At 40.9% G+C, this 25,243-nt stretch overlaps 1 protein-coding gene across 1 annotated transcript in view; it reads right to left on the bottom strand.

Moving 5' to 3' along the window:
• KCNK2 (potassium two pore domain channel subfamily K member 2) overlaps nucleotides 1-25,243 on the bottom strand; it is a gene marked incomplete at both ends in the record, with an annotated part of 102,637 nt that overhangs the window by 54,010 nt on the left and 23,384 nt on the right. The window contains 2 exons of the mRNA XM_080616685.1: nucleotides 7,943-8,060; nucleotides 21,297-21,607. Coding sequence (XP_080472811.1) covers nucleotides 7,943-8,060; nucleotides 21,297-21,607 — 429 coding nt within the window. The remainder of the gene's footprint in view (nucleotides 1-7,942; nucleotides 8,061-21,296; nucleotides 21,608-25,243) is intronic.

The following is a 25,243-nucleotide window of genomic DNA, read 5'->3' as shown; positions in this document are numbered from 1 at the left end:
CATAGAGGTAAACAGCTTAATGTGGGGAAAGTATCAACAGGTCATCCTGGCTGGATATATACACTACATAGAGGTGGTTTTATTTTGACCTCTAAACCCTACACAGTTAGTGACTCCAGTTTTGTTACTTCTTGTTCAATAGAAACAAAGCACAAAGCATTCACTTTTTCCTGTTTACCAGAATCCCATGCCTCTTTGCTTATAGGATTGGAGGTTCCCATGGTTAGTTGCACCATTCCTGATGCAATTACAGAAATAAACAAAAAGGGAAGCAGGAGATAATTTCATTCATCCTGGCACTCTGCAAATAGTACAACCATATTCAGCAATTCTTCCTGGCAGCCTTTATTGATAACAAGAATCTTTTGTAACCTGGGAATCAAAATAGACGTGATTGAGAGGCTTAGAAACCCTACCCCGATCAGCTGGTGATGAGAAATCTGAATACAGAAACCAAAATCCAGGTCCATTAGCACACTAACATTAACAGGGGAAGCTGTGAACACTTCCGTGCTCATTTGCAGTGCAAATTCGGGACTGTGTCACAAGTGATGAATTGGCATTTTCATTCCACAGCAAGACCTCAGCAGAACTGCGTGAAGCATAGTTTGTTTCGGAAATTACAGAAGGTACAAAAGAGTGGTGGAAAGCCACATACCTGGCAATTTGTTTTAACACAAATTCTACTGGTTTTGAGGAAAGGAAGATTAAAACATCAGATTGTGCAAGCACATCAAACTGCAAAAATGATACATCTTCCTCCCTACTTTGCATGATCCAGCAATAAAGAGACACCCCACCAAATATAAACCCATCACTGCTGTTTAGCAAGAAGCTTATTAATAAACTTTAAAAGGTGTTTTTGACAAAACCAGTTTTTAATGAAATCACATCAATGTTGAAGTACATCCCAGGTGGTCAGAAAAAACATTCCAGAATATAAACTTTTGGAAACTCAGTGTTACAAGAAAAGTAAGTAGTTGGCAGTGCTCTGAATCCAGATTAAAAGACTGAAAGTGTGTAAAAAAAGATCACTGCAAAAAAGATATGAAAAGTGATATGAAATGCCACTAATGCCACTCTTTCCCTTAAGAGACAGCATCCCTTTATACCAGGATATCCGTTGCCAAGTCTCTTGTCCAGAATTCAGAGCTGGCCAGGTCAACAAAAACTCCCTTGTACATTCACACTACTAAGAGGCTACGTTACCCCAGGCTTTTCTAATCTAGCTAATAGTTTAAAGTAACAGCATCACCAGAAGTATTGGATCCTTTCTGGTTTGAATATGGCCCACGGAACATGCAAGTGCTCACAATTTATCACATACATGCACATTAGATACTTGTGTATCAAAATGGCGCTGGTATAAATACCAGTATAATGGTATAACTAAATGACACAAATTTATGTGTGATCCTATAAATTTGAACTTCTTCAATTTCAGAGCCACCCTTACCATTGTTGAGTATTCTGGCATAGGCAGGAAGAAAAGTGGTGTTCTCCTTCTCTTAACCTCAGTCATTTTGGTCAGTGAGACTAGATTTCTTTTCTCTGATTTGCTCATTCAATTAAATTCAGTTTTTCTGATATACAAGCCCTTACTGTCTCTAACTGAGCTCTTCATCTGATAGACTTTCATTTCAGATCTTCACCATGGTCATTCTTCCACCACTGGTCCAGGTTTTTAGATCTTGGCAGTCCCATCCTAACCATTACTTCTGAACCTTGTGCAGTCCAAGTGCTATTTCCTCAGCATTTGAGTCAGCGAAGCCTGCTTTCTTGCTGCCTGAACAAATGCAGGAGAAAATGAAGGGCATAGCGGTAGTACACTCTCCACTCACTATTCCTGGGAGACATCACAGCCAAAATCTTGTTTAGTAGCTACTGTCCTGGGAGAGAGTATGCTCAGTTCAGATGAAGTATTTGGAGAATTTCATTGCAAAAGTCCTAATAGGTCTCTCCAGAGCATGGCTGAACCACTACTTGTCAACAGCCACTAATTGGCTCAAAATCAGATAATTCTTCACAGGAGCAACAAAAGAGAAGCAAAGGAGATAAATCAGAATGGAACAAATAGAGACCAAAAAGCTGTTGTAGCTCTAACATCTACTAAGAACAACAGCATGGGAATGGGAAGGTAAAGGCAATGCTAACCTAGAGGAAAGACTGAATTCTGAAGAGACCTCAGGGGGGTTGGTTTTTAAACAAAGGAGTTCTTTCTGTTGACATTTTATCAGATGAGATATATATGTTTAACGTACTTTGAGAGTCAATAGGAAATCACGATAAGGAAGTAGGAGGTTTTGGTGGAGTCCTCTGCAGAGGAAGAGATTGAAGGAGCAGTTCCACCTCATTCCCCAGTGACCTCTTTAGCATGTCTCTCACTATCACATCTTCACAAACTATAAAACTTAGCCATTGATTTCTGCATTGCTCTGTAGCTGGTCTTACCAACTGGCTACACTCAGTTTTGCTTCACACACACTCTTGCTAGGAACTATATGAAATCTGGATGCATGCATCCAGACTAATAGTGGAGGACAAGATCCATGAGCTTCACTTAATGAAACTGTACCTGCTGCTTTGGAAAGGGAATCAAAGAAAATTTCAAGCTGAGGAGCTTTGAAAGAAATGGGTCCTCAGAAGCCATAGACTATAATGTCTACTGTGTAGTCTAGCTCATTTAAAAGTCATAGTCCCAAATGCAGATTTGAATAATGATATGATAGAGAAAATACCAAATCAGAATGTTTTTCAGGCAAATGTATTATACGTTTTTACTTTTAGGAGTTTTTCACCAAGCCCCTTCTCAATCACCTTAACATTTGCACTTCACTCTCTTTTACTTGCTTCTTCTCTCTTCCTTTTCATATACACATAAAGAAATCCCAGCATTTCTATTCTGATAAGCAAATTGGAGTGATCTTTTCCAGTAAAATTTTTATGCTCATCCTCAAGAGCTCTGCTTCAATGGCACAAACAGACAGAAAGAAAACCATTCTAACGTAAGGATGCTTCTTCCTTTTCTGAACTAAAGGAATGAAGTTTTCAACATCATTTGCAATTTTTTTATCTTTATGATTAAATGACATAATAGGTAACAAAATATTTGTCTTTTTATAACATCAAACATATCTGGTGTATTTTAGTTATCAATACATTACTCTGCTACTTTGTATTTCAAAAATGCAGTGAAATGGTGCCAGAAGGGACAGATTTAGCAGCAGGACTTTATTGCTGTTTCAAGTCAACATGCAACAGAATAGGACTTTTTCCGAGCACTCTGCCTTCACAAGAAAATCCTGTGTCCAGGCAGTGGGGGAATACCAAAGAACTATTCCTTACAGTGAAATGGCATTTGGAGCTACATAACTGCAACTCTAAATACGACAAATCAAGCTCAGATTTCTAGGCAAAAATATGAATAATTTTTCAGAATCTTGGCTGCTTGTTATTCACAACCGTTCTACAATATAAAGATTTACATTCGATTTTATTCTGTTTCTATAAAGAAATATTCACACTCCTTTGCACTCTCGGCTTTTGGACCCAAGTAACATAACCATATTACCTCAGCTAGGTGCATGAAGCTAAAGTAAAGACTTCAGTCATCAGTGAATTTCTCAAGAGGTTTTTTCCAGTGCATATGAGAAGCTTGGGTTCAAAAAACCAAGAGCTGGTGAAAAATAGAGGAAAAGGACAAAACATGATGTGTTCTTCCTTTCTTGCATTTGTAGATGCAATTATTATCAACTATTGGATTTGGACATCAATATGGCTGTAAATTATCCTTGAGTGCTAAGGTATTAATGGAGCTCTATGAGCTCACTGCTGTGTAGACACAGCTCTGGCAAACCACAGGCACCAGCGAGGCTGCTGGCACTCCTGACATGATCCCAGCTGCTATCCATGATACTCCATCTTCCAGGAGTCTGAATAAGTATCCTTTCCACTACATGTCTACTTGCAGTGCTTGAAAAAGTCATTATAGACTGGCTGGAATAACAGCAGAAATAATGCAGCTATTTTCGATGAAGATCCATAGGAGTCTGGTAGAGGTTTTTATGATATGGTTTCTGGTATTACAGTTGACACCACATTTTTTACGTGCTGAGACAGAAGCCCTTTGGGAAAACAACTGCTAAGGTTAAGGCCTTGGCATGTCCACTTTGCTTTAATTTCTCTAGATGCAGGTCTCAAGCTTACAGTAAGAGAGGTGTCCTTTCCTACCTGCTGCCACATTAAGATTTTCTCAGGCCCTAAAAGAAGTGCACAGACTGGGCCTGTACACCCATTTCTGAGTGAAGCTACCCATTGAAGAACATGATCGAGAGGGTAAAAAAATATGTGCAGTGGCAACAATTAGCTCTCAAAAAGAGATGACATAAAGATCATTTTCCCATCCTCCTCAGCACTATCTCCAGCTTTGTGATGGAGCTGCCATTATTTTCTTTCTTTTCTTCTCAACCCTCTTTTTCCTTTTCTTTGGACATGTGGTCTTAGAACAGGACTGATTAGATAATGACATTTTCAGGTAGACAAAAGGACTCCTTTGTGCTTTGCAGCATGCACGGTATCCCAGGGAGCAATGCAACAATATTTTTCATAGCCAATTTCAGCATTCCTATTTCCCTCCATTACCCTTTTCCCTCTTAGGGACTGTCAGAAACTGTTCCACATGCACACAGTGATCACGTAGTTTCATGTTTCTTTGTTGAGAGAAGGCATATTTGTTATAGAAACATATAGAATCATAGAATCATAGAATAGTTAGGGTTGGAAACGACCTTAAGATCATCTAGTTCCAACCCCACTGTCATGGGCAGGGACACCTCACACTAAACCACGTCACCCAAGGCTCCGTCCAATCTGGCCTTGAAGACCGCCAAGGGTGGAGCATTCACAACTTCCATAGGCAAGTATCCACAAGTGAGAACACCTAATTAACAAGCCAAAGCCATAATCACTGAAGGCCCTTCCTGAAACAAGTTTCATGCTGTTGCACAGTAGTAAATGCAAGGATAAAGCCAACCTACTCAGACATGGAAAAAAGCTACAAAGGATCTTATGAAATTGTTTGATCCTGACTTCTCAACTAAATCCACTTCTTAGGAAAGATCAAGGAGTAGTATGACAGATTATATTCTATTCAAGCTGAGTTCATTAGTTTTTAATATGCAGTGTAAAGCTTATTGGATAACATGAAGAGAACAACAAAAATGTGAAATCAGTATCAAGCCATGCTTTCTCTACTGTAACCTCTGGTTTTGTGAGCTGGCTTTGAAACTCAATAGATACACACGTTACCATCAGAGAGCCTTTCAGATGCCTACAGGCAACCCAGAAGACCAAGAAACTACAGCTATTTCTGGACTGCTGCCAACAGCCACCAAAACACAGTCAATATTTTTCACTTCAATGTTCATCACTACTGTGATACGATAACAATTAAATGTAAAACAATAACTTATTGCTTAGGCAAAGCCTAAAGTCTTTATTTACTATCCCCTCTTTCCAGGAACCAAATGTTTGGGGGATGTAAGTGTAACTGTCAATAAAGAAAGGCTTTATTTTCATTAAAGAAGGGTTTGGGAAACACTATCCATAAAAAAACCCCTATTGGTTCCCTTTTGAATTTCTTAGATTCTAGGATATCACCAGAGAGAGTGTGGGCTAAACGATAAGGTAAAATTATAGTAATAAGAGGTTTGAGAAGCTACAAAATCTGCTGCAACACTGGAAAGCTATCATTTTCTCTAAATGATAGTGATCCTTCTTTCTTCTATCCAAACACTTCTTAAGGTATACAGTCTAAAGGACATAATAGTTATAAATTTTATTCAACTTTATAAAATCATTTTTGTTATTATTTTTATTAAAATATTTATGTAAAGTTGTTTTAGGAATTTATAAATGTCTTTGTTCATAAAGAATACCTGTAGTGTTTGACTGAAAGCTATGGCAACTCCCTGGAGTTGCTCATAAACTGCATTTTTAATCTCTTGAAAAGTAAAAATATCAAGTTATATGATAAAATTATGCCCCTTCATCGAAAGAATTGCCTTCTTTTTCAATAGGTTATTATGTATGAAAAGATACTGTTCTGAACACAAAACCACTTGATGGCACATAAAAATATAAAGAATAGGGGAAAGGACACCCAATTGTTTTGCTTGTCACCGTTTTCCTGAGAAAGTCAAAATTCCAAGGGCTTTTCATGACAGTTCCATCTGCTTTCACACCACAAGCCCTGTGAGCCAGCGGGAAGGTGGTTTACAGCAGTAAGACACCACCAACCACACTACAGCTTTCTTCTCAGGTCCTAAGAACCAAAGCTCAAACCTGCAACTAACTGGGAGCTTCCTGTCTAAAAGGGTCTCTGATGAAAACCACAGTTACTCCAAAGCCAACATTTTTTATGGAAGACTTTTCCCCACTCACATTTTCTCAGGTTCCTATCACAAATCCTGAAATAAATAGTAGTTGCCAAGTGTTACCTGATTCTGACTACTCTGGTTTGCAGAAATGACCTGAAATACTCATTTTCCAATGTATTTCCTATTGGATTGTCTTGCCTCTTAGGGACAGTAGATTAAAAGCCTGGATGACTCTGCAGATCCCCCGCTCTCCTCTAAGCAGAACTCATGCATGTTTTGCTGGAATCAGGTCAATAAATTAAATCAGGAAACGTTTGGATTTAGAAAAGCCCTAGTTCTACTTGGAAATAAGATGGTGAAACAAAATGTTTCACTGCTTTCAAATAATTTTTCAATCAGTTAATTCCTTGAATGCTTTTGATACATTAACTTTTATTCTTAGTGGGAACTGAAGCAAATACTGCACACTTTCTACAGGACTATGGATACTTACTTACAACATAAAGCTTCATATTGGCAGAAGAGGATAATGTAAGACTAACCATAAAGCTATCCTTTCAAGGTTCTTGCTTTTTTTACTATAATCTGTTAAAATTACATATTTCAATACTTGGAGCTTTTACTACCTTGTGCACCTACTACTATAAAATCAGTTATGAACCTCAAGGAAGTAAGAGTTTCACTCTTTGTTTTCACTAAATCTGTGTTTCAATTACTCTAGATATGGAAAAACATTACACATAGACAGTACTTACACATACACATAGACACGTATCTACTCAAACACAAGACATAGACACACTTCTACATAAAGAACAAAGATATATACCACACTTACAAAGCATCCTCTTCCATCACAATATGCGTATAAATAGAGGCAATTCTTGTAGGAATGCTACAATTCCTTATACATTACTCTCATAATGGAGGTTTTAAATTGTTCTCATTTGACTTCTTCTTCAAATTTCCATCCACCTTTGTGGATGCCCCTTCTGTGATCTGTGAGCGCATTTTCGAACTGTGGATCACGTGCGCTATATTATAGTCAAAGAAAGATCAAACACTGCTCCTATCCATACCTGCTCGGAGGGACAGAGGCTCTTAAATGCAAAAGGGATCTTAAAAATTCCCCAGGCTTGTGAGCATAGAGAAATCACCTGACAGCTTTGGACTTCACCGAATGCAACACAAGCCTCAAAGTGAACCTTAGACACAGTTGTCATTCCCTACAGCTCAGTGAAGGTTTAATGCACATGTGCTTTAAATCATGCCCTATTTAACACTTGTGACTACACAGCTGACCAACTTCCCCCCAGAAAATGTTTCCACAACCTCTTTATTCACCTTGCAGAAATGTACAGCAACATTTTTCTTCTACAGGAAAGCAATTTACTTGGGTAGGGTTCCTTACTAACAGCTATCTTCTGCCCCTGCAGCTAAAAAAGTAACTCTCTACTTTAAACCAGAAGATTTAGAAGATTTACAATTAGCAAATATATGCACACACTGGAAAGCAAAAGGGTCTCAGCTCATTTATTATAAAAAGATAATAAGCTGTGTCCTACCTATGGTGGTAATAACAGTGCCAGCAAAGAAGAAGGAACTTCCCAAGTCCCAGTGACTGATTTGAGTAGATGTGTTTCCTAAAGGTATGATTCCTGCATTTATTGCTGCCACTACTTGCTGCAAGTCAAAAAAGATTTTTGTCAATATTCATGAAACAATGATATTAATACATTACACAGTAAATTGATTAAATCAATCATTGTATCCAAGCAATAAACCAGAAAAGGATCAGCATTGCTCTGCTCGAGTTTTATCATTGAGTCAGGCTACAATTTAATCTTCAGCGGACACTCCAAGCACTTCAGCATGCAGCAGAGCTGTAAATTCCAGACCATGAAGGAGAATGCAATATGCATCACCTTAGATAGATGGCAAACACAATTAGTTTTACTGATTCAACCATTTGGTGAAGAAAAATATGCATTATATAAAGATTTACAATGTGAGTTTCCCAAAACATTCATCTGTTGAGTTAGGCAAGGAAATATACTCTATAAAACACAGTCATTTTAAAACACCACGAAAAAATGCCCATGCACTGCTTTGGATCTAAAGAACTCGAATTAAAACACTTCTGTAGAACAGATAATTCAATAATTAAAGATTAATAATTACAGTTCTAAAAATTTCACTGTATTAATAAAACATCAGGTTCAGATATCAAACATGCATCTCGAAGTTTATACAACTGTTTAGTTCAGAAATGCTGCTCTTGAAAAACTCATTTCTAGGGGTTACAATGCACAAGCTTGACACTAGTGATGTTTTCAGTCTCAAGAAATATGAATAATTTCGTATTTCAGCAGTGTCACCTACTGTGAATTCTTATCACATAAAGTATTCCTGGTCAGTTATGTACCTATTGCAGATAGATACCAGTGTTTGAGTTTAAAAATACTCTTTTTTGATGTGAACTGTTTAACTTGAAATATTTAAGGAATATAGGCTATTTAATTCTGAAACTCTAGAACACGCCTTATTTCATAATCAGGATCCTTATTATAATATTGGTGTCTAACGAAAGGACAACAGGCCAATGCTGCAAAACTAAAATGAATGTTTTAACTAATAGTTTTTGCGTGGGGAGTTGTCCGACACTGATTATGCACATAAAGATATTCAGCAAAAGGGCAGACTAGAATGGTTTTCCATGTGGGCAGTCTGTTGCAGAACAGTGTTGCACAGTAACGATATATTTTCCAGTCCCAAAATATACTGATAATTTGCAAATGAAAATGTTTTTGTTTCTAAACAGTGCCCATGGAAGTCAGTTGATCTGGAAAGAAATGACAAAATGCCAGTGCTGGATTAACCAGGTCATCGGTGTTTCATGATGGGATCTCCATTTAAATCCACCATTTCCAGTTTGCCATTTTCCAAGCTCAGATGCACAAAGTAGCCAGTTTGAAGTCCACAGCCGCATCTCCACAGCCACATCTCCACAGCCACCTAGGTAATTTTCAACATCCAGGGTTGTCAGCAGAAAGCCAGCTGGGGGATCTCTACATAGACTTTACACTGTTTTATCTTCCCACGTTTTATCTTCCTGTGTTTTATCTTCCTATACCTTCAACTGTCTCCATCTTAACTTTTTAATACCACAAAGGCAGGCATCAAAGATGTGGAATTTTCAACCCCACTGAGGAAGGAGAAAGGATGCAGACAGGGAAAGGGAAAAGAGTTTCATTTTCCTTTGGGGTGTAAGAATAAAGTTTCTTCTATGTTTGTACATCACGCAAAAAAGCTCTCATACTGACAGGTATTTACCTTAGCCTAGGATGGGACACATCAGACCAAGCAGCGTATGAAAACCATTCCTTGTATTGTTCGTATAATTTACACAATTCCTTTGATTTATAAACCCTAAAGCTGCAATATAAAGCCTACTGACTTCATTTTGAGTACTGTTTTATTTTATTGAACTAAGAACTTTCATCATAAGTCCTTGTACCTGCAAATGGTCCTCTCCAGTAAGGACATCATATGATAAAGCACTGGATCGATAGAATTTTATGGGACCATTTATGTTTTATTACAGTTTATTGTAGTAGGTGAGTGCAGTACCCAGAGCAATGTACGTGTTTAGGCAGTCTAGGAAAACCAAGATTTATACAGATCCAGATGTAAAATGTTTTCACAGCTCTAAATCATCACTACACATTTTGGAAGCATACTACCTCAGCATCTTTTATTTGAAAGGGGTGCCAAGCTAAACTGCTCAAAGATCCATCACAGCTCTGCATTTCCTAACTGCAGCTCACTGTACCTACAGACTTCCAGGGAAAATAAAAAGATACAGCTTAATCCCAAACTGCTCTGCTGGGTCAGACTGAACAAAACACAACAGATGGCTATAAAAGACAATTAGCTGCTGTTGTTATGTCTCTGATTTTGGCCAACTGCTAATTAGGAAAAGAATCAGGCAAGTAGGCAAAGGATGTTTTCTCTTCATACATCCTAACTTCTGACTAAGCACAGCTTTAGGGACTTTCTGAGTGGGAGGCTGCATCTGCATCATGGTGTTCAGATTGCTTTGGGTGGATCATTTTACCATGAATTTATCTAACTGCTTCTGGAGCTCACTTGTATTTTGGGAGCCAAGTCATTCTGTAGCAGCAGGTTCTGCAATTTACTTGTGGATCATTTAAAAAGCATTTCCCTTTTGAGATTTTTATGTGCTTCAAAGTAATTTTGTAAGTTCTCATGTTATGAAAAACACTTGAATAGCAATTTCTTATTTGTCTCCTTCGAGAAATTAATGATCTTATACATCCATCAGCTGCCTCTTTCTTCTGAATTAAAGGCTCTTTCTTATTAAATAATATATTCACCTATTTAAATAGATCTGTTGAATAAGTATATAAGTAATTCTTTATTGCTAGTATTTCTCATTGACTTTCTTTGTGTCTTTACTGATCTACCTTATTAATTGTTTTAGTCATAAAGGGCCAGAGGATGCCTTCTTCACCAGCAGGTTAGGAAGTTTCCAAACCCACATTATTATGCTATGTGTTGTTACCATGTTTGGGAAGAGATACAGCCTTAAATATTAACAAAGCTGCTGCACTACATTCCTTTAGAGTCTTCTGTACTAGTGTCCCTTACTAACAAAGATGACAGCTAGGTAAGGTTGCTGGTTTACTGAGATCAATGCTACTATCTCATAAAGTCTTTAAATGTTGCCTACAGGTTTTTGGGAAGAGGCAATTGCATATTCAGTTCTTTAGATCACAGGACCTCTTTTCTTCTTAGTTTGGTCAGTACCTATGAGCAGATCCTCATCTAAGACTATTCCCAAGCATAATTTTAAAAGAAAATAATGTATAACATAACTTCTTAAATATGTACATTTCAGGGCTCTGATTTCAGGGTAGCATCTTCTTTCTGACTACATCCACTGCACAAACTTATCTGGAATATTGGATATTAACATTTCCTTAGCACAGAATAAAACCCCAGGCTCACGCAGCTGGTTTCCACTAACTTAAAGCCAGGATCTCAATGTTCAAATAGCACACCAGTCACTGTAACACAACCACTTCATTTGTCACAAGTTTGAATGTCGCTCTTTCCTTCCTTCATAACTTCTTTTTGTCACATGAGCCCTCCAGCTTATCCTAACTCATACAGTAGCTATAGTAACTCTGTGCATTTTGAGTCTCAAAACAACTAGAATCATGAAAGCACTATACAATCTCTACTTTTATCATATATTGCATCCTGTAAACACTTTGTGTGATCTCAACATGGGAATTTCTTGACTTTTAAAGAATTAGTTTACAGCATTAACATTAACTGACTGCCTTAATGGCAAAATTTCTAGTTTTTCTTATTTTTATTCCATACACAAACTAAATTCTGACTTAAAAATCAGTTTCACTTCAGCACTACAGAACCAGTCAGCATTAGAATAAGGATGTGGACAGTTTCAATTCTAAAACTACATAGATTATTCCACTTGCCTTACCACCTTCTAGAGCCTTTGTCTACTAGTTTTTTCATATAAGAAGGCTGAGGACTGAGCAAAGGGGGGGGGGGGGGGTCACCCAGCACATGCACACAATCAAGGTCTCTATGTGCAATGATTTTAAGCATAATAATACATGGTTACAGTAAAAGCAATGTTTTTCTTCTATAATTGTCTTTATAATGGTGAAAATTGGGGGGGGGGGGTTGATAGTGAAAAGAACTGAGATAAAATGTTCAAATATTTAAATATTTTTGGACTTCATTCCCATTATTTAAGTTACATGGATTTTTAGGTTAGCTCTGTACCATATCTTAGGATAGGCATGAGTTGTGTCTGTGTCTGAGTACAAGTCCTAACTTCTACTACATCCAAACTACCTGGCTTTAAACCTATATTCAGGAATTAGCTTTAGTAGAGCATCAAAGAGGCAGGGACGCTTGAGCCCAGAGTGGATAGGCCAGGCATGACCTGCCCTGCTTTCAAAAACAGGACCTGAGCTCCAAAAACACATAAGCATTGTGTTTACACTGTAGTTTTTTTGCTTGAAACCAGAATACTGGGAAAAAGACAATGAAACTATAAAATCTTATTTTAATGGGATGTCAGGTTTTCATTTCCTATGTAATTTAGAATCACGGTAAATCACACACAGAGAATTGTTTGGGTTGGAAGAGACCTTCAAAGGTAATGTAGTCCAACCCCTTTGCAATGATCAGGGATCTTCAACAAGATCAGGTGCATTGCACAGTTTTGTGTTATCACATCTCTGCATTCACATAGATATTTGTCCATTGAGGCCACAACAAGCTACCCTTGCAAATGAAGACACAGAATTTTGTGGCTTTTTTTTTGTTAAAATGAGATACAAAACAGCCACTCAAATAGCACAGTCCTTTTGTGAAAACAGATTGCAATCCTCCTATGTCAGAGATTTCAGCCTCTGGTCCTCCGACCCTGCAAGGAGTCAATGGAGACAACTTGACAAAAGTCAGCCTATTGGCCATAGAGCTACATCCACTACGCAAGGTTCTACAGAGACACAGGAGAAATATAAGGAGAGGTTACAAACTGAGGGGCTAGCCTCTGGTAGTCAACTGCTGTCTCATACAGAGATCAGGTAGAAACAAGTATATGTCAAAGCAGTCACCCTAATGCTCATCTCCTTGTTGCACACCAGGCTTTGAATACATGCTTTTGTACCGTCTTCCAGTCCCTTGGCTTTTATGAAATGATGTAAAACAACACTTCATTACTCTCAGCTTTTCCATCCAAAGATAAAAATAGAAGCATCTTAAATTATGCTTCTGATAAAAAAACAGAGTGTGCAGTCTTTCATTACCCAGCTTGTCAGGAGTTAGCTTGTGCTGCCTGGAAATCATTTAACAAGTGATGTCAAAGAGTCAGATATGCCTCAAAGTTTCTGGAAACTCATTTGTCAGCCTGGATATCTTTCTTCACTGTCCATTTAACAAGAGAACCCTCTCCCTTTCCAGTATAACGATACATCTCATACGGCCTGGCTACTGCATGAGACCTGTGTTTCATTCCAGCTTTGGCCTACAAAGAATGGAAATCCTAGTTCTTCGTTCAGAGGCAAACTAGGATGCTTTTAACACTTAGCAAACAACTCGACAGCCTCCAAAAGCACATGGTTTCAAGCTTGCTGTGGAAAGAGCTTGCAGTGATGTTTGCATTATAATTCTGTGACTCTGTGTTTTGATTTCTAGTTTGCATAACATGACTGTAATCTGCACTGGCAACTAGCACCCAACATGTTGAAGAATTCAAGAACTCTTTTCACCCTACGTTCACAATCCACTTGAACTAAAAATGTGTAGAAACATATTGAAACATGTTTCTATTTCTAACTACACATTAAAAAGTCTATATATATTAATTTTGTGTGTGTGCGTACATATAAATATGCATACATGCACGTTCAGGGAAGAGGGCTTTTCTTTGCTTCTTGAGATTAAAGGCTGGAAGAATTATGCAGACAGCTGCTTAGCAAAACTGACTTACTAATGAGTCATATCTGACACCCTTTTTAAGACAAAAGCTGTCATTCAGATGCATTCAAGCTAGCTAGGTTCTAGGCCCTACAAAACTGTTCATCTGAAGTACACGTATCATTTAAAAGCCCCAACACCAGAAGCAGCCCAGAAAGTTAGAAGCCAACCTGTCTGAACAAAGCAGTGACAAGGACAGTTAGAATTGATTTAGTATTCTTCCCAAACTCTGCATTGCCCTTATGCTTGTGAATGATAAAGACTGTGCTTAAATGAATCCTTTTTGGTTTAACTGTCATGTGGAAAAGAACCACAGAAAAGTGAAGAGGGGAGCTGTCCTGTCGCTGGAGGGAATGCACCCAGGCAACAGAAATTCCTTGCTTCCAAGCGCTAAGTGCAGAGCCAGAAGAGGGGATCTGCCTGTAAGAGGACAGCAGGAACAGGAACAACCCTAAGCAAGGAGTGCACACAACCCAAAGGCTTCTGCAGCACAGCTGGACTTGACCACAGCATGTGGGTATCTGGTGTGGGTAAGGTTATGTGAGACCTATAAATATTTATAATAATGTTTATAGTAATATTAATATTAACATTTTTTATAGTATTAAATATCACTCTGATCTGGGGATACATAGAACTTGAGGGTGGTTACTGTAGAAAGAGACAATAGCATCTGAACATTTGTTTCAGACAAGAGCGAAGCAGAAAGGAACACTAGACTTACAGACTCAGGGAGAGGAAAAGAGAAACAAACAGGCTCTTACCGCACCAGTTAGGAACCCTGTACACTTAAAGTTAAGCACACATAAGCTCAAGTACTTCGACAGGCAGACACTTTACCGAGGACAGACACATGCATTGAGTAACAGCACAAACTACAGTTCGTGTGCTTCATGTTCTAACTGCTTTAAAGGTCATTCATTTCATGTTGCTTTGAAAACACCAGTGGGCAGCTCTGCTACTGGTATTTGCAATTTGTCATAAGCTTCACGTCTGAAATGCAGAAGGCACCTAAAGAAAAATGATGGAATGGGATTTTGAATCCCCAGATAAATAAATAAAATAGGCTGCAGCATCCATTTATGCTGGTCTATCAATCTTTTCAAGGCTTTAAGCATAAACACCTGCTGCTTGCACATCAGGAGCCAGACTTGGGGTGCTTCCTGCTTCTTTGGGAGAGGCTGGAAGAAACTGCAAAAGGAAGAGACTAAGAATATTTAGAGTTTAAACTGACACATTCCAACTGCCTCACAAAGTTCCTGCTTAGAGGACACTTAAGCTCAAGGAGCTTATTTGGCTGAAATAAAAAGCATATTCCTGAGGATGCGCAAAATTAGTTTCTTGGGGCTATAGTACAAGTTGTAAAAACACCATGGAAAGACACAAAGTAAGCTCCTGGTGGAAGTGCAACTTAATGTAACTTGTTACCTGGAACTATAGAAATGAAGCTACAGAAAACACATATTTTAAAGTAAACTAGTTTTACAAGGAATTAATCACATAAGAAATCACAATGACATTCTGGTGATGCCAGTTTGATGAAAGAAACACTGCTCTCATGTCATTCATAACTATGTCAGGCTTCTCTCAAGAGAGATAAAGGAAAAACCCCACATTTTTCCTCAAGGGAGATAAAAAGAAAACACGTTTTGGTCTCATTCACAGTGTAAGAGATTAATGGAAAGAAAAGGGAGAATGCAGGTGATGCAAACGTAAGATGAAAACAGGCATGGGACACGACCATGGGCCCCAGCATGGAGAGCTCTTCTCCTCATGCTGACCACAAACTCACACTGAACGCAAGGAGATCAACTGATGGGATCAAGGTCAGTTCAGCTAACCCTGGCAGTTCCTTCATTCTTTCTTTGTTTGTTTGTTTTAAATGCAGCATATTTTTGTGGGCATTCAGTTTTTAAAAGAAGCCGCATCCCTTAAAAAGGGGCTGGGCTTAAAACTCTATAAGTGTCTCTTAGTGCTGGACTTAAAACTCTATAAGAGTCTCTTAGTGCTGAGACAGCTTGGGGCAGTACCCTGAAACTTGTTCAGATTTCAAAACGAAGGCTTTGAAAGACAAAACTGATCACAAACAGCACTTGGAACACATTAAAATGCTGTTTAGTGTGGTATTATTATTTTTTCCACTTGTTAGGGTTTTCAGAATAAATACGTTTGAAGGATATTTCTGCTGAAGGAACCAGAAATGAGGTATTTTCTGTTGTTAACTTCAGTTTCAGTGCCCCTTTACTTAAAAACTCATTTAAGTTTCAGAATTAGCTCACCAAGATACTGAAATAATTCATACCAGCTTATTTAGACACTCTAGATATTTAAAATAACAGATCTGAAATGTCTCTTATTTCCAATCTTTATATGCAAAAATAATACATTAAACAACTTGATGCTTGGGGATTGAAAGGATTTTTTTTTCCATTACAGTTTATAAATGTCAACATTAAAACAAATAACTGATGAGCCATATGTAATTGGTGATATTTACATAAAAATCTCTTATCTTTGTTTCAATCAGCTTTCTCTTTGGCAGGAGGACAAATACTTGTCTCTCATTGCCAAAACATCCCACAATGCTCAACACTGAACACATCCTTACCTCCTAGGAACAGCATGAGTTCTGGGTAGAGGGAAAACAAATTCATTGTTATTTCATACACCCACTCCCTCTATAGAACCCCCTATAGAGGGAATGAAGTGCATGAAACAACAAGGAAAACTCTACAAAGCTGCTGGGCATCACATTCAGTCAGTCTCACCCATTCCCAGAGACAAACAACCCCAGAAGATGACATGAAGGTACATGCATGTATTTCGTGTGTGCAGGAGGACATGTGTGCAACCTGAACATCAGCACTGTAACCCAAGGTCTCTTTAAACATAAATATATAACAGAATCTTAGAATAGTTGGGGTTGGAAAGGACCTTAAGATCATCCGGTTCCAACCCCCCCGCCATGGGCAGGGATACCTCATACTAAACCATGTCACCCAAGGCTCTGTCCAACCTGGCCTTGAAGACCGTCAGGGGTGAAGCATTCCATAAACATATAAGGATTCCATAAACACAGCAGGAGACTTTTCTGCGTGCTTGGCAATACACTTTGTGCATCTGAGTTTGGAAACTGTCTCCAACATATTCAATAGTTTAGTAGCAAGCTTGCTATAGGGAAGTCAACATACTAAAAGAGAGCTAGAAGTGGATTGAAATAATTTGATACAAGTTCTCTAATTAGGGAATTTTTTAGTTCTTCACTGCTTATTATCATTTGCATGTGGATAGCTGGATTACTCCTGGGTTTCTATTAGCTTCTGCAAATACAAACCTCAGCAGTGGGGAAAAACCTCTAACATGCAAGATGTAAAATATCCCTCATGTAAATGAAGATCAGGTTTATGCGTTTTATCACTTATACATAGAAGCCACACACTCTGAACTATGTTTACTCTTCCATTCTGTCACCTGGCAGTTACTTTGCACTGCATGGCAGGGGCAAGTTTAGAGCAGGCATGGATAGAGAAAACACTATCCATGATTAATTGTCAAGAGATCTTCTTTCAAAAGAAGGAATAGTAGCAAAGTATATGGCCATATCCCTTTCTACAGCCTTACAATGTATTGGATATTATATGTAACCTTCAGCAAACCCACATTTTCTCATCTGTTAATAACTGAGATCCTTTCAAGACCTTCCAACTGAAACTAAAAAATGATGTTCAACATCAGACCATGCACGGCTTGTGGGTCTGTTGTATCCTCATTAAACTTACCGAAGTAATGTTCGCATATTCACAAGCTTCCCTCTTAGGATGTTCCTCTAGTTGCAGATTTCGATATACCACCACTGATCGCTGTGCACTGCCCACCTCTGCACTGTTGTGTACAGCATGCAGTGATTCACTTAATGTTGTTGATACTGGCTTCAGGCTACAAGCAAAGCGAGTTGAAATTGCCTGGGAAAAATAGCCTCTTGAGTGTAAAGATATGCTCTGTGTGACTTTTGCACATTTTAAGTATGGTACTAAATAGAAGTGCTCAAGAAATATCAAAAGAATGATGTACCTGGAAGCAGGTCTCAGGGTCATACACTGATGTTGCCCATTGCAGGTGTATTTTATTGCAGTGAAGCAACAAGTAACTGAAGTGGTTTAGACTGAAATTGATTTGCAACACTGGGCCATGAAAGTCAGAGATGGAGAAGGTCATGAAGACCATCTCTTTGTCAACACACAAACAATGCTGCTGGGCTCAGCTGAAAACTGATGAGCAAAACTCAGGTCATTTTTCTGAGGCAGCTGATGCTGTCATCATCAGAGCACTCATTAACTTCGCACATTTGCTATGCTGCATAGCAGTTCTCCATAGCCCCATGTTTCACAGGGATATCAAACATATAAAGTCTATAAGAGTATAGCTTTCACTGAGTACACCTAGAGAAGCCACACAGCCAGTGTGAAAATACATAACTTCAGGAATCCAAAACCCGGGGAATAAAGCCGTGTGTGCCAAAAAGTTGGCAATGGCATATATATTGTTGTGCCAGGAAGGCTTTTGGTGATTAGTGAGATAAAATAAGGATAGAAAAGGCAGGAAGGGAAAATTCCCTATCCTTTCTGCATTTATAGAAACACACAACTCTGTGTTGTAATCATCTCTGTGGCAAAGGGGAGATTCTAGCAACGGTGCTGGAAATTGGATGTCCCCTGGGTGTTAGTGAACTGGACATTCATTCCTCTTGGACAATCTGAATTGGCTGAATTTGTGCTCTCAAGCTAGTCTCCCTAATTTGCACATTGACTAAGCCACCACATATTGTCTTGTTGGTTAGCAACCTTGGGATAGTCAGAGTAAGGATTAAGTGGCACATCAGAAGTTGTGAAGATTGAAAAAGCCTGGCATGATAAGTACCTTGAGCAATGACTAGCACAAACCAGAGCCAAACCAGTTTCTGGCTTCCCAGAACACTAAATTCAAAAGGAAAAGTTTATAATGGGTTTTATTATAGTTTGACTCAAGGTAAATTCTTGATTAAAGAAGACATTACTGTCTGTAAGCTCTGTAATTTTCCTTGCACACACTAATCATTCCAGCTTCCCACTACACTAGTACATATTAATTTTCAGTTTTATAGCTTTCAGTGAATTCTTAAATATCATTTACTTTTTCCTCACATGCACTGTTTATTTTTATTCATCGAGACATCCAACAAAACCTGCAGAAACGCTGCATTATATTGTAACAGCATTCAGACATAAACCCAGAGAGACAAAATGTATTCCAGTAATTTAGCTTCTGTGACAAAGTAAGTAGGGAAGAAATATGACTTCATGGAGAAGGCAGCAGCCTAGACTTGGAAAATGGATTTGAGACTCTCTTTTATCACTGCTTTCTGATTTTACTTTAGGCAAGTCACTTCATTCTCAACCCTTAAACAGCTTGATGTAATGTGTTATCACTTTTTCTGCATGAAGAAAGGCACTCAAATGAACTCTTAATGCCTCAGCTCTCCTCCTATAAAAGGAGAGTAGCAGCACAGTCCTACCTCTACATTGTGGTGCTCATCTTCACAGAGGAGCAGATGGGAATAAGGGGAAATTAAGTTTTTCATTTACCCCAACAACAAGCAGAGCAAACTCTTCCCACAGCTCTTTCACATCCATGTGCTGTGGGAGGCTGCATCACCCCCTCCTCTGCTTCACAAGCCTGTGCCCTTCTGGTCATGCCAAAGATCACCAGTGAAGATGGGAGGTAATGCTGATACAGGTACCTGTGCTCTGATGGTTGTACTGAAACTGTCATTTATTTTACACAGAACATCAAATGGGCACTGAATGCTGATGAAGTGGGGTTTTTTATTACCAATCTGTGCTTCTGGGTGAGGAATCATAACTGCTAAAATATCTAAGCACTCCAGAGCAAATTTCAACAGTTTTTGCCTTAAGGACCATCTCATAGATGATGCGAGATAATACTGCTTTTAAACTTCTTGTTTATCTTCACAAGTACAGAATCTGACCTAAAAAATTCATATGGGGATGTTTATACTAGCTACAAGAGATTGTTTAAATCAGAATGTGTTTGAAAGATTATCTCACATTCTACTGGTAGACCCACTGAAACAGTTATTACACAGTATAGAAATTAGTATCGACACCACCTCCTCAGGCATGCCTAGTCAGGACACAGGGAGGCAGGAACTGCCTGACAATCATTTAAAGGGTAACAGCTTTGAAACACATTTTAGCAACAAAGCAAGGGAGAAATCACAAAACGCAAGATATCTCCCCGGTTTGCTTTTAAAGTTCAGAAGTAGTGTGCTGTAAAAATTACTGGGTCCTTTGGGCTTAAAACTGAACAAACTCAGGTGTCCCCGCGGATGCTCAAGGCAGATTGGTCTAGAGAGGTAAAATCAACTTCTAAACTCTCAGCCATATCTGCAGTCAAAAGCCATTTCCAGGAAGCTTTGCTGTCCATGTTCATACTAGCCAGGGTCCGGATGCCCACCACCCTCTCCAGCTCCCCCCTGTCCCATCTCAAGCTCTGCAAACCCAGATGGCCCCATGGCTGTTGTTCATGAAGGGTCAATCCTCGTCAGCTCTTGACTGGTCACTCCAGCCTCATGTTTCATTGTCTTATCCCCAGAACTGACATTTATTTGTCAGCCCCCTGCAGTACAACCGGATATTCATAAGAACATGGGATTTAAGTTCAAGAGGGTCTCAGGATGCTCTAGATCTAGTTCTAGTAAATATTTCCTATGGTTCTGAGGCAGGTGATCTGCAAGGGTAAAGTCATGTTAGTAGGAACACACCAGTGTCCATCAGTTGTGGATGTGCCTTTAAGAAGCGGAGAAAAAATGAGATCTAAGATCAAAATATCAAGGCCGTGGTACTTTCCTGTACTTAAAACAAAATCAATGAGAAGAGACATACAGCTGGAAGGAAAGCTAGCTTGATATAATCACAGTAAATTAGAAGTCTTTTAAGGCAATGGATGGTGTATTTTCTTCCTCAGAATCAGGCATTTCAAATAGTGACAGACCTAGCAAGGCACAATCGATAGATCAATTCCTTTGTGAACTATTAATTATATATATCGCTGACGAATAATCATTTAATTAACATAATGGGAGGCCTCAGTGAAAAGTCTGTCTACCAAGTGTACTGGACCTAAAAATAGCAATAGTGTTTCAACCATGAGGCTTTGCATGAAAATGCTATTGCTCAACTTCTGGTCTTAACACTTGTCACATCACTCGGCCAATACTGAGATTTGCTAATGAAGCTTCTCTCCTTTACCGCAGCAGTGCTGCCATATATAATTAGTTCCTCTAAGCCATGGCGACAAGGGTTCAGTAGGGATTACCTGGATCAGTTCATCAAGCTCGGTTGCATTCACGCAGGAATGCTGAGATACAAACGTCTGCTTCTGAATCACGATGGTGGTTCTCTGCGAGGTCTCATAAGGCTGCTCCAGGGCTTTAAATACTGTTGCTCCAATTATTAAATACACGACTACCACCAGGAAAATTGTTGAGACTGTTTTCCATTTCATAACATTAATAGCCGAATCAGTTTCCTCCCGTGAAGAGAGCACGGTAGGCTTGGTGGAAAAGGATAGTCTCGGTTTGGAGTTCTGAGTGGCCGATTTGGGATCCAGCAAGTCAGGTGCCGCCACTGGCAAAACAGAAAAGGGAAGTTAATTTTTATAGCACCACTTGGATATTAGTAACTGAACTTCTTGCCAAGGTCGCTTCTAACTGGAATTCTTAAACTGTTGAATCTTCCCCTTAAATCGCATGGCTCCTTACAACAAACCTGCTGTTCTGAGTAGTGTGATCCATTTTACAAGCACACACACATCTGCAACGTTTTCTATATGCATCTGTTCCCTCGTGATATTCAACCAAACAGCAGATTTCCCCTACACTCTTGCATTGCATCACGTTACTGTAAGGTGGTATTTTGCTGCAGAGATTCTTTACACTTGCTGCTCTTTCAAGAACTGCTAAGCAGCTTTCCAGCTGTGTTCTACTTTGGCATTACAGAAGTAGCAGAAACATACAAATCCTTCTTTCCCTCTTCTATTTTGTCCTGTGCGCAGACAAATGCTCTCTGAGAACATGATCACATCCAAACTCCCCAGACAAGACCATAAAAACAATACATTGCGCATCATATCAGCCTTGAAGTGTTAATTGCGCATCAATTACACCTCTCAGAACATAACAGTAAACCATATGTGTACTTACTGGAAAAGTCACCCATTTTTAGAGTGTGTATTTTTATTTACTTAAAATAATGTTTTAGTTAAACATTTATGCATTTATTTAAACATTTATACATAAAACAAGTATTTTATTTACATAAAATAATTTCCTAACCCCACCGGGTTAGGAAAAGAGCACCTGAGCGCGTTGTCAAGTACCTCAGTAATCCATGTGACTACCAGCAACTCTATGGGCACTAGAAACAAATCCACCACATCAAGCGCAGGTAAAGGTCTCCAGTGGGAAGATGGCCCCAGCAGCTGACCGCACAAGCTATATTTAAAGTGCTTTGAAACACAAGTACATTTTGAACAGCCGCCACTACGCTCCCAGCTGCCGGTGGGAAAAGCCTACCTCTAAACTGAGCGAAGACTCCCTCAGGTCGGCGAAGTGGGACACGGCCTCAGCACCGGTGGCGGCGGTGCGTGGCTCCTGAACACTCGCGGGTTCAGGCCTCCAGCCCGGGCCGATGGGGGTCCCCGCACAACCCACTGTCACGCCTCCAGCTGCCCCACGGGTACCCAGAGGACGGGCACGGTGCCTCCCCCTCCCCGCGTCCCACACCTTAGCGGGGGACCCCCCTCCCCTCTCTCTGTCCCTACGAGCTTCCCGGCCGTGGCCGCTCCCCGCTTCCCCCTCGACTGGGGCCGCCAATCTCGCCGCCCGCCCCCCCGGAGCAGCGCCGACCCTCCCGGCGGCGAACAAAGGAGCGGGCACCGGGCACCGCCGCTCCCTCCCCCGGCTGCTGCAACGCGCCGGGTGATGCCCCGAGCCGCGGCCGGCGAGGATGCTCCGCGTCGGGGCGCGGTGCGGAGCCGGGAAGGGAAGGGAAAGCAGCCAGGCGAGGTACAAAGGGGCCCGGGCCGCCGCGGCGGTGCCGGGAGCATCCCCGGGTCCCCCCTCCCCGCGCAGGGGCGCATGCAGCATCCGCAGGACTGGAAGCGGGGAAGCACGCCATTGTGCTCGTACTCACTTCTTATTTACCGACCCGGTGCCCTCTCCTCGCTCCACGGGCAGGCATTTTTTCAGGGCTTGGGTAGATACAGTTAGAGCAAATTAAAAAAAAAATATATATATATATATGTAAAAACCATAAAAAAATAAGGAAGGAGAAAAAGGCAGGAAGGAGCTGACCGAGGGGAAGAGGCTGATGGATGGGTCTGGAGGAGAGGGAGCGGCAGGGCGGGCTCGCTGGCAGCGCGGATCCCGCCGGCTCCCCCCGGCCCCGGGGCATGCGAGGTGCCTCACGGCACGCATCGCGCATCGCACATCGTGTGCGGAATGTGTGTGTGTGAGCGTGAGGCAGTGAGTGTGAGGCAGCGTGTGTGAGTGTGAGGCAGTATGCCTGTGCAGGCAGTGTGTCCGTATGAGGCAGTGTGTAAACGTGAAGCAGTGTGTCCCTGCGTGCTCCGGCGCTCGGAGCGTGCGGAGCAGCCCGAGTCCGGCGATGCCTTTTGTGGGGCACCGGGCAGCCGGGTTCCCCCCCCTCCCCACCTCCCCGAACCCCTCCGCCCGTCCGCGCCCCCCACCGGCAGCGGGGGCAGTTCCGTGCCCCGGCCGGGCAGCGGGCAGATGCTGCAGGGGCGCGGGGAAAAAGATGGAGGCGGGAGGCGGGGGGGAGGCAGTGCGGTACCTGCGGAGACCAGGGTCTCGCCTCTGGAAACGAGCGAAGAGAGAGGCGGGAGGGAGGAGAAGGCACCGGCCGCCCCCCCGGCGAGGCAGGACCTGCCGGCGGTCCCCCACTGGCGGGCGCCTCGCCAGTCTTCGCGTGAACTTTGGGAAGGGAGGAAATGTCACGGCGGCGGCAGCAGGAGCGGGGGGATGAGCGGCCCTGGCTCCCTCCTTGCCGGCCTGGCCTGATTTTTAACCCGTGTGATCTGCAACCCGGTGCTTTAACACAAGGAGTTAACTAGGTGGGAACTGGAAGTCAGGGATGGTAGCTGCTCTCCTATCGCACGCACCGCCGGCGTCCCGCCTCTTTCCATTTTAGTCTGATAGATACATCAGAAATGCTGCTTCAGCTGTGGTTTCTGCCACTAAAAAGCCTGAAATTGCTCTTGCTGTCTCTGCCACGGGCGAGCTCCCCGATTTCCCGGTCGTTTGTCACTTGTGACACTATCGGTTGTTCACACCAAGGTGATGAACATCTACACGCACCTAAAAGACAGAAGAGGATCTGCCAAGAGAATCCCAAACCTGGTCCCAAAACCACTCTGTAAAAAGTCTCTGCAAACACGTTACAAAATTACTGCCTATAACAAATGGGTGCAGGGCACAAGCATTTAAAGCTGAGGATTTAACTGTAAAATGGTCAAAGTTAGTCATACATGGGGTGCTTAATGGGCTATAATCATGCTTAAACCAGCAGCACCATCAGCAAACACTTCAGAAGTCACTTATTTTAGCGCTTCTCCGCATCAGTGTGACATAATACAAATGAGTGTAATTTTGACTTCCTTAGGACTCCGATTTGAGCAGCATCAATCAGGCCAGTATTCCCCAGTGCATTCACGTATCTCCAGGGGTGCAGCAGAGGGCAGGAAGCTGCCTTTGCTATTTCAGGTTGAGCTCACTGCTCCCCATTACACCAACCAACAAAGAAGTTGTTGAGTTAGAAGAGATGTTGGGCCCAATCTAACCAGACCTTTGCAAGTAGACCCTCAGTCATACAGTCCACTTCATCAATGTAGTCCCAGTCCTCAAACAACACAAGAGTGGAATACCCGCTCCTGCCTACTGATATTCCCTTTTGCACACAGGATTCCCGAAGGTGAGAAATTTTAATGCCTTTTTCTTTTTTATTCCAATAAAAAACATCATCTTTCCCCTTTCTCCTGAAAATATTTCTTAACTGTTATCCTATGGGAAAACAGGCATGAACATTTTCCTCCATGCTGACCTGTGTCTGTATAAAATATTGTGGAAAATCATACTACGTGCCTTTCTTTAGCAATCTAAATATTTGGAACAAGATTTTTGTTTTTACTTGAGTGGAGGAATTATTATTAAAAGCTGAAAAAGGGTCAAACTTACTGCCTACAAT

The sequence above is a fragment of the Psittacula echo genome (assembly GCF_963264785.1).
Source record: "Psittacula echo genome assembly, chromosome: 4".
Taxonomy (NCBI): Eukaryota; Metazoa; Chordata; class Aves; order Psittaciformes; family Psittacidae; genus Psittacula; species Psittacula echo.
This window is presented reverse-complemented; position numbering and strand designations above follow the sequence as displayed.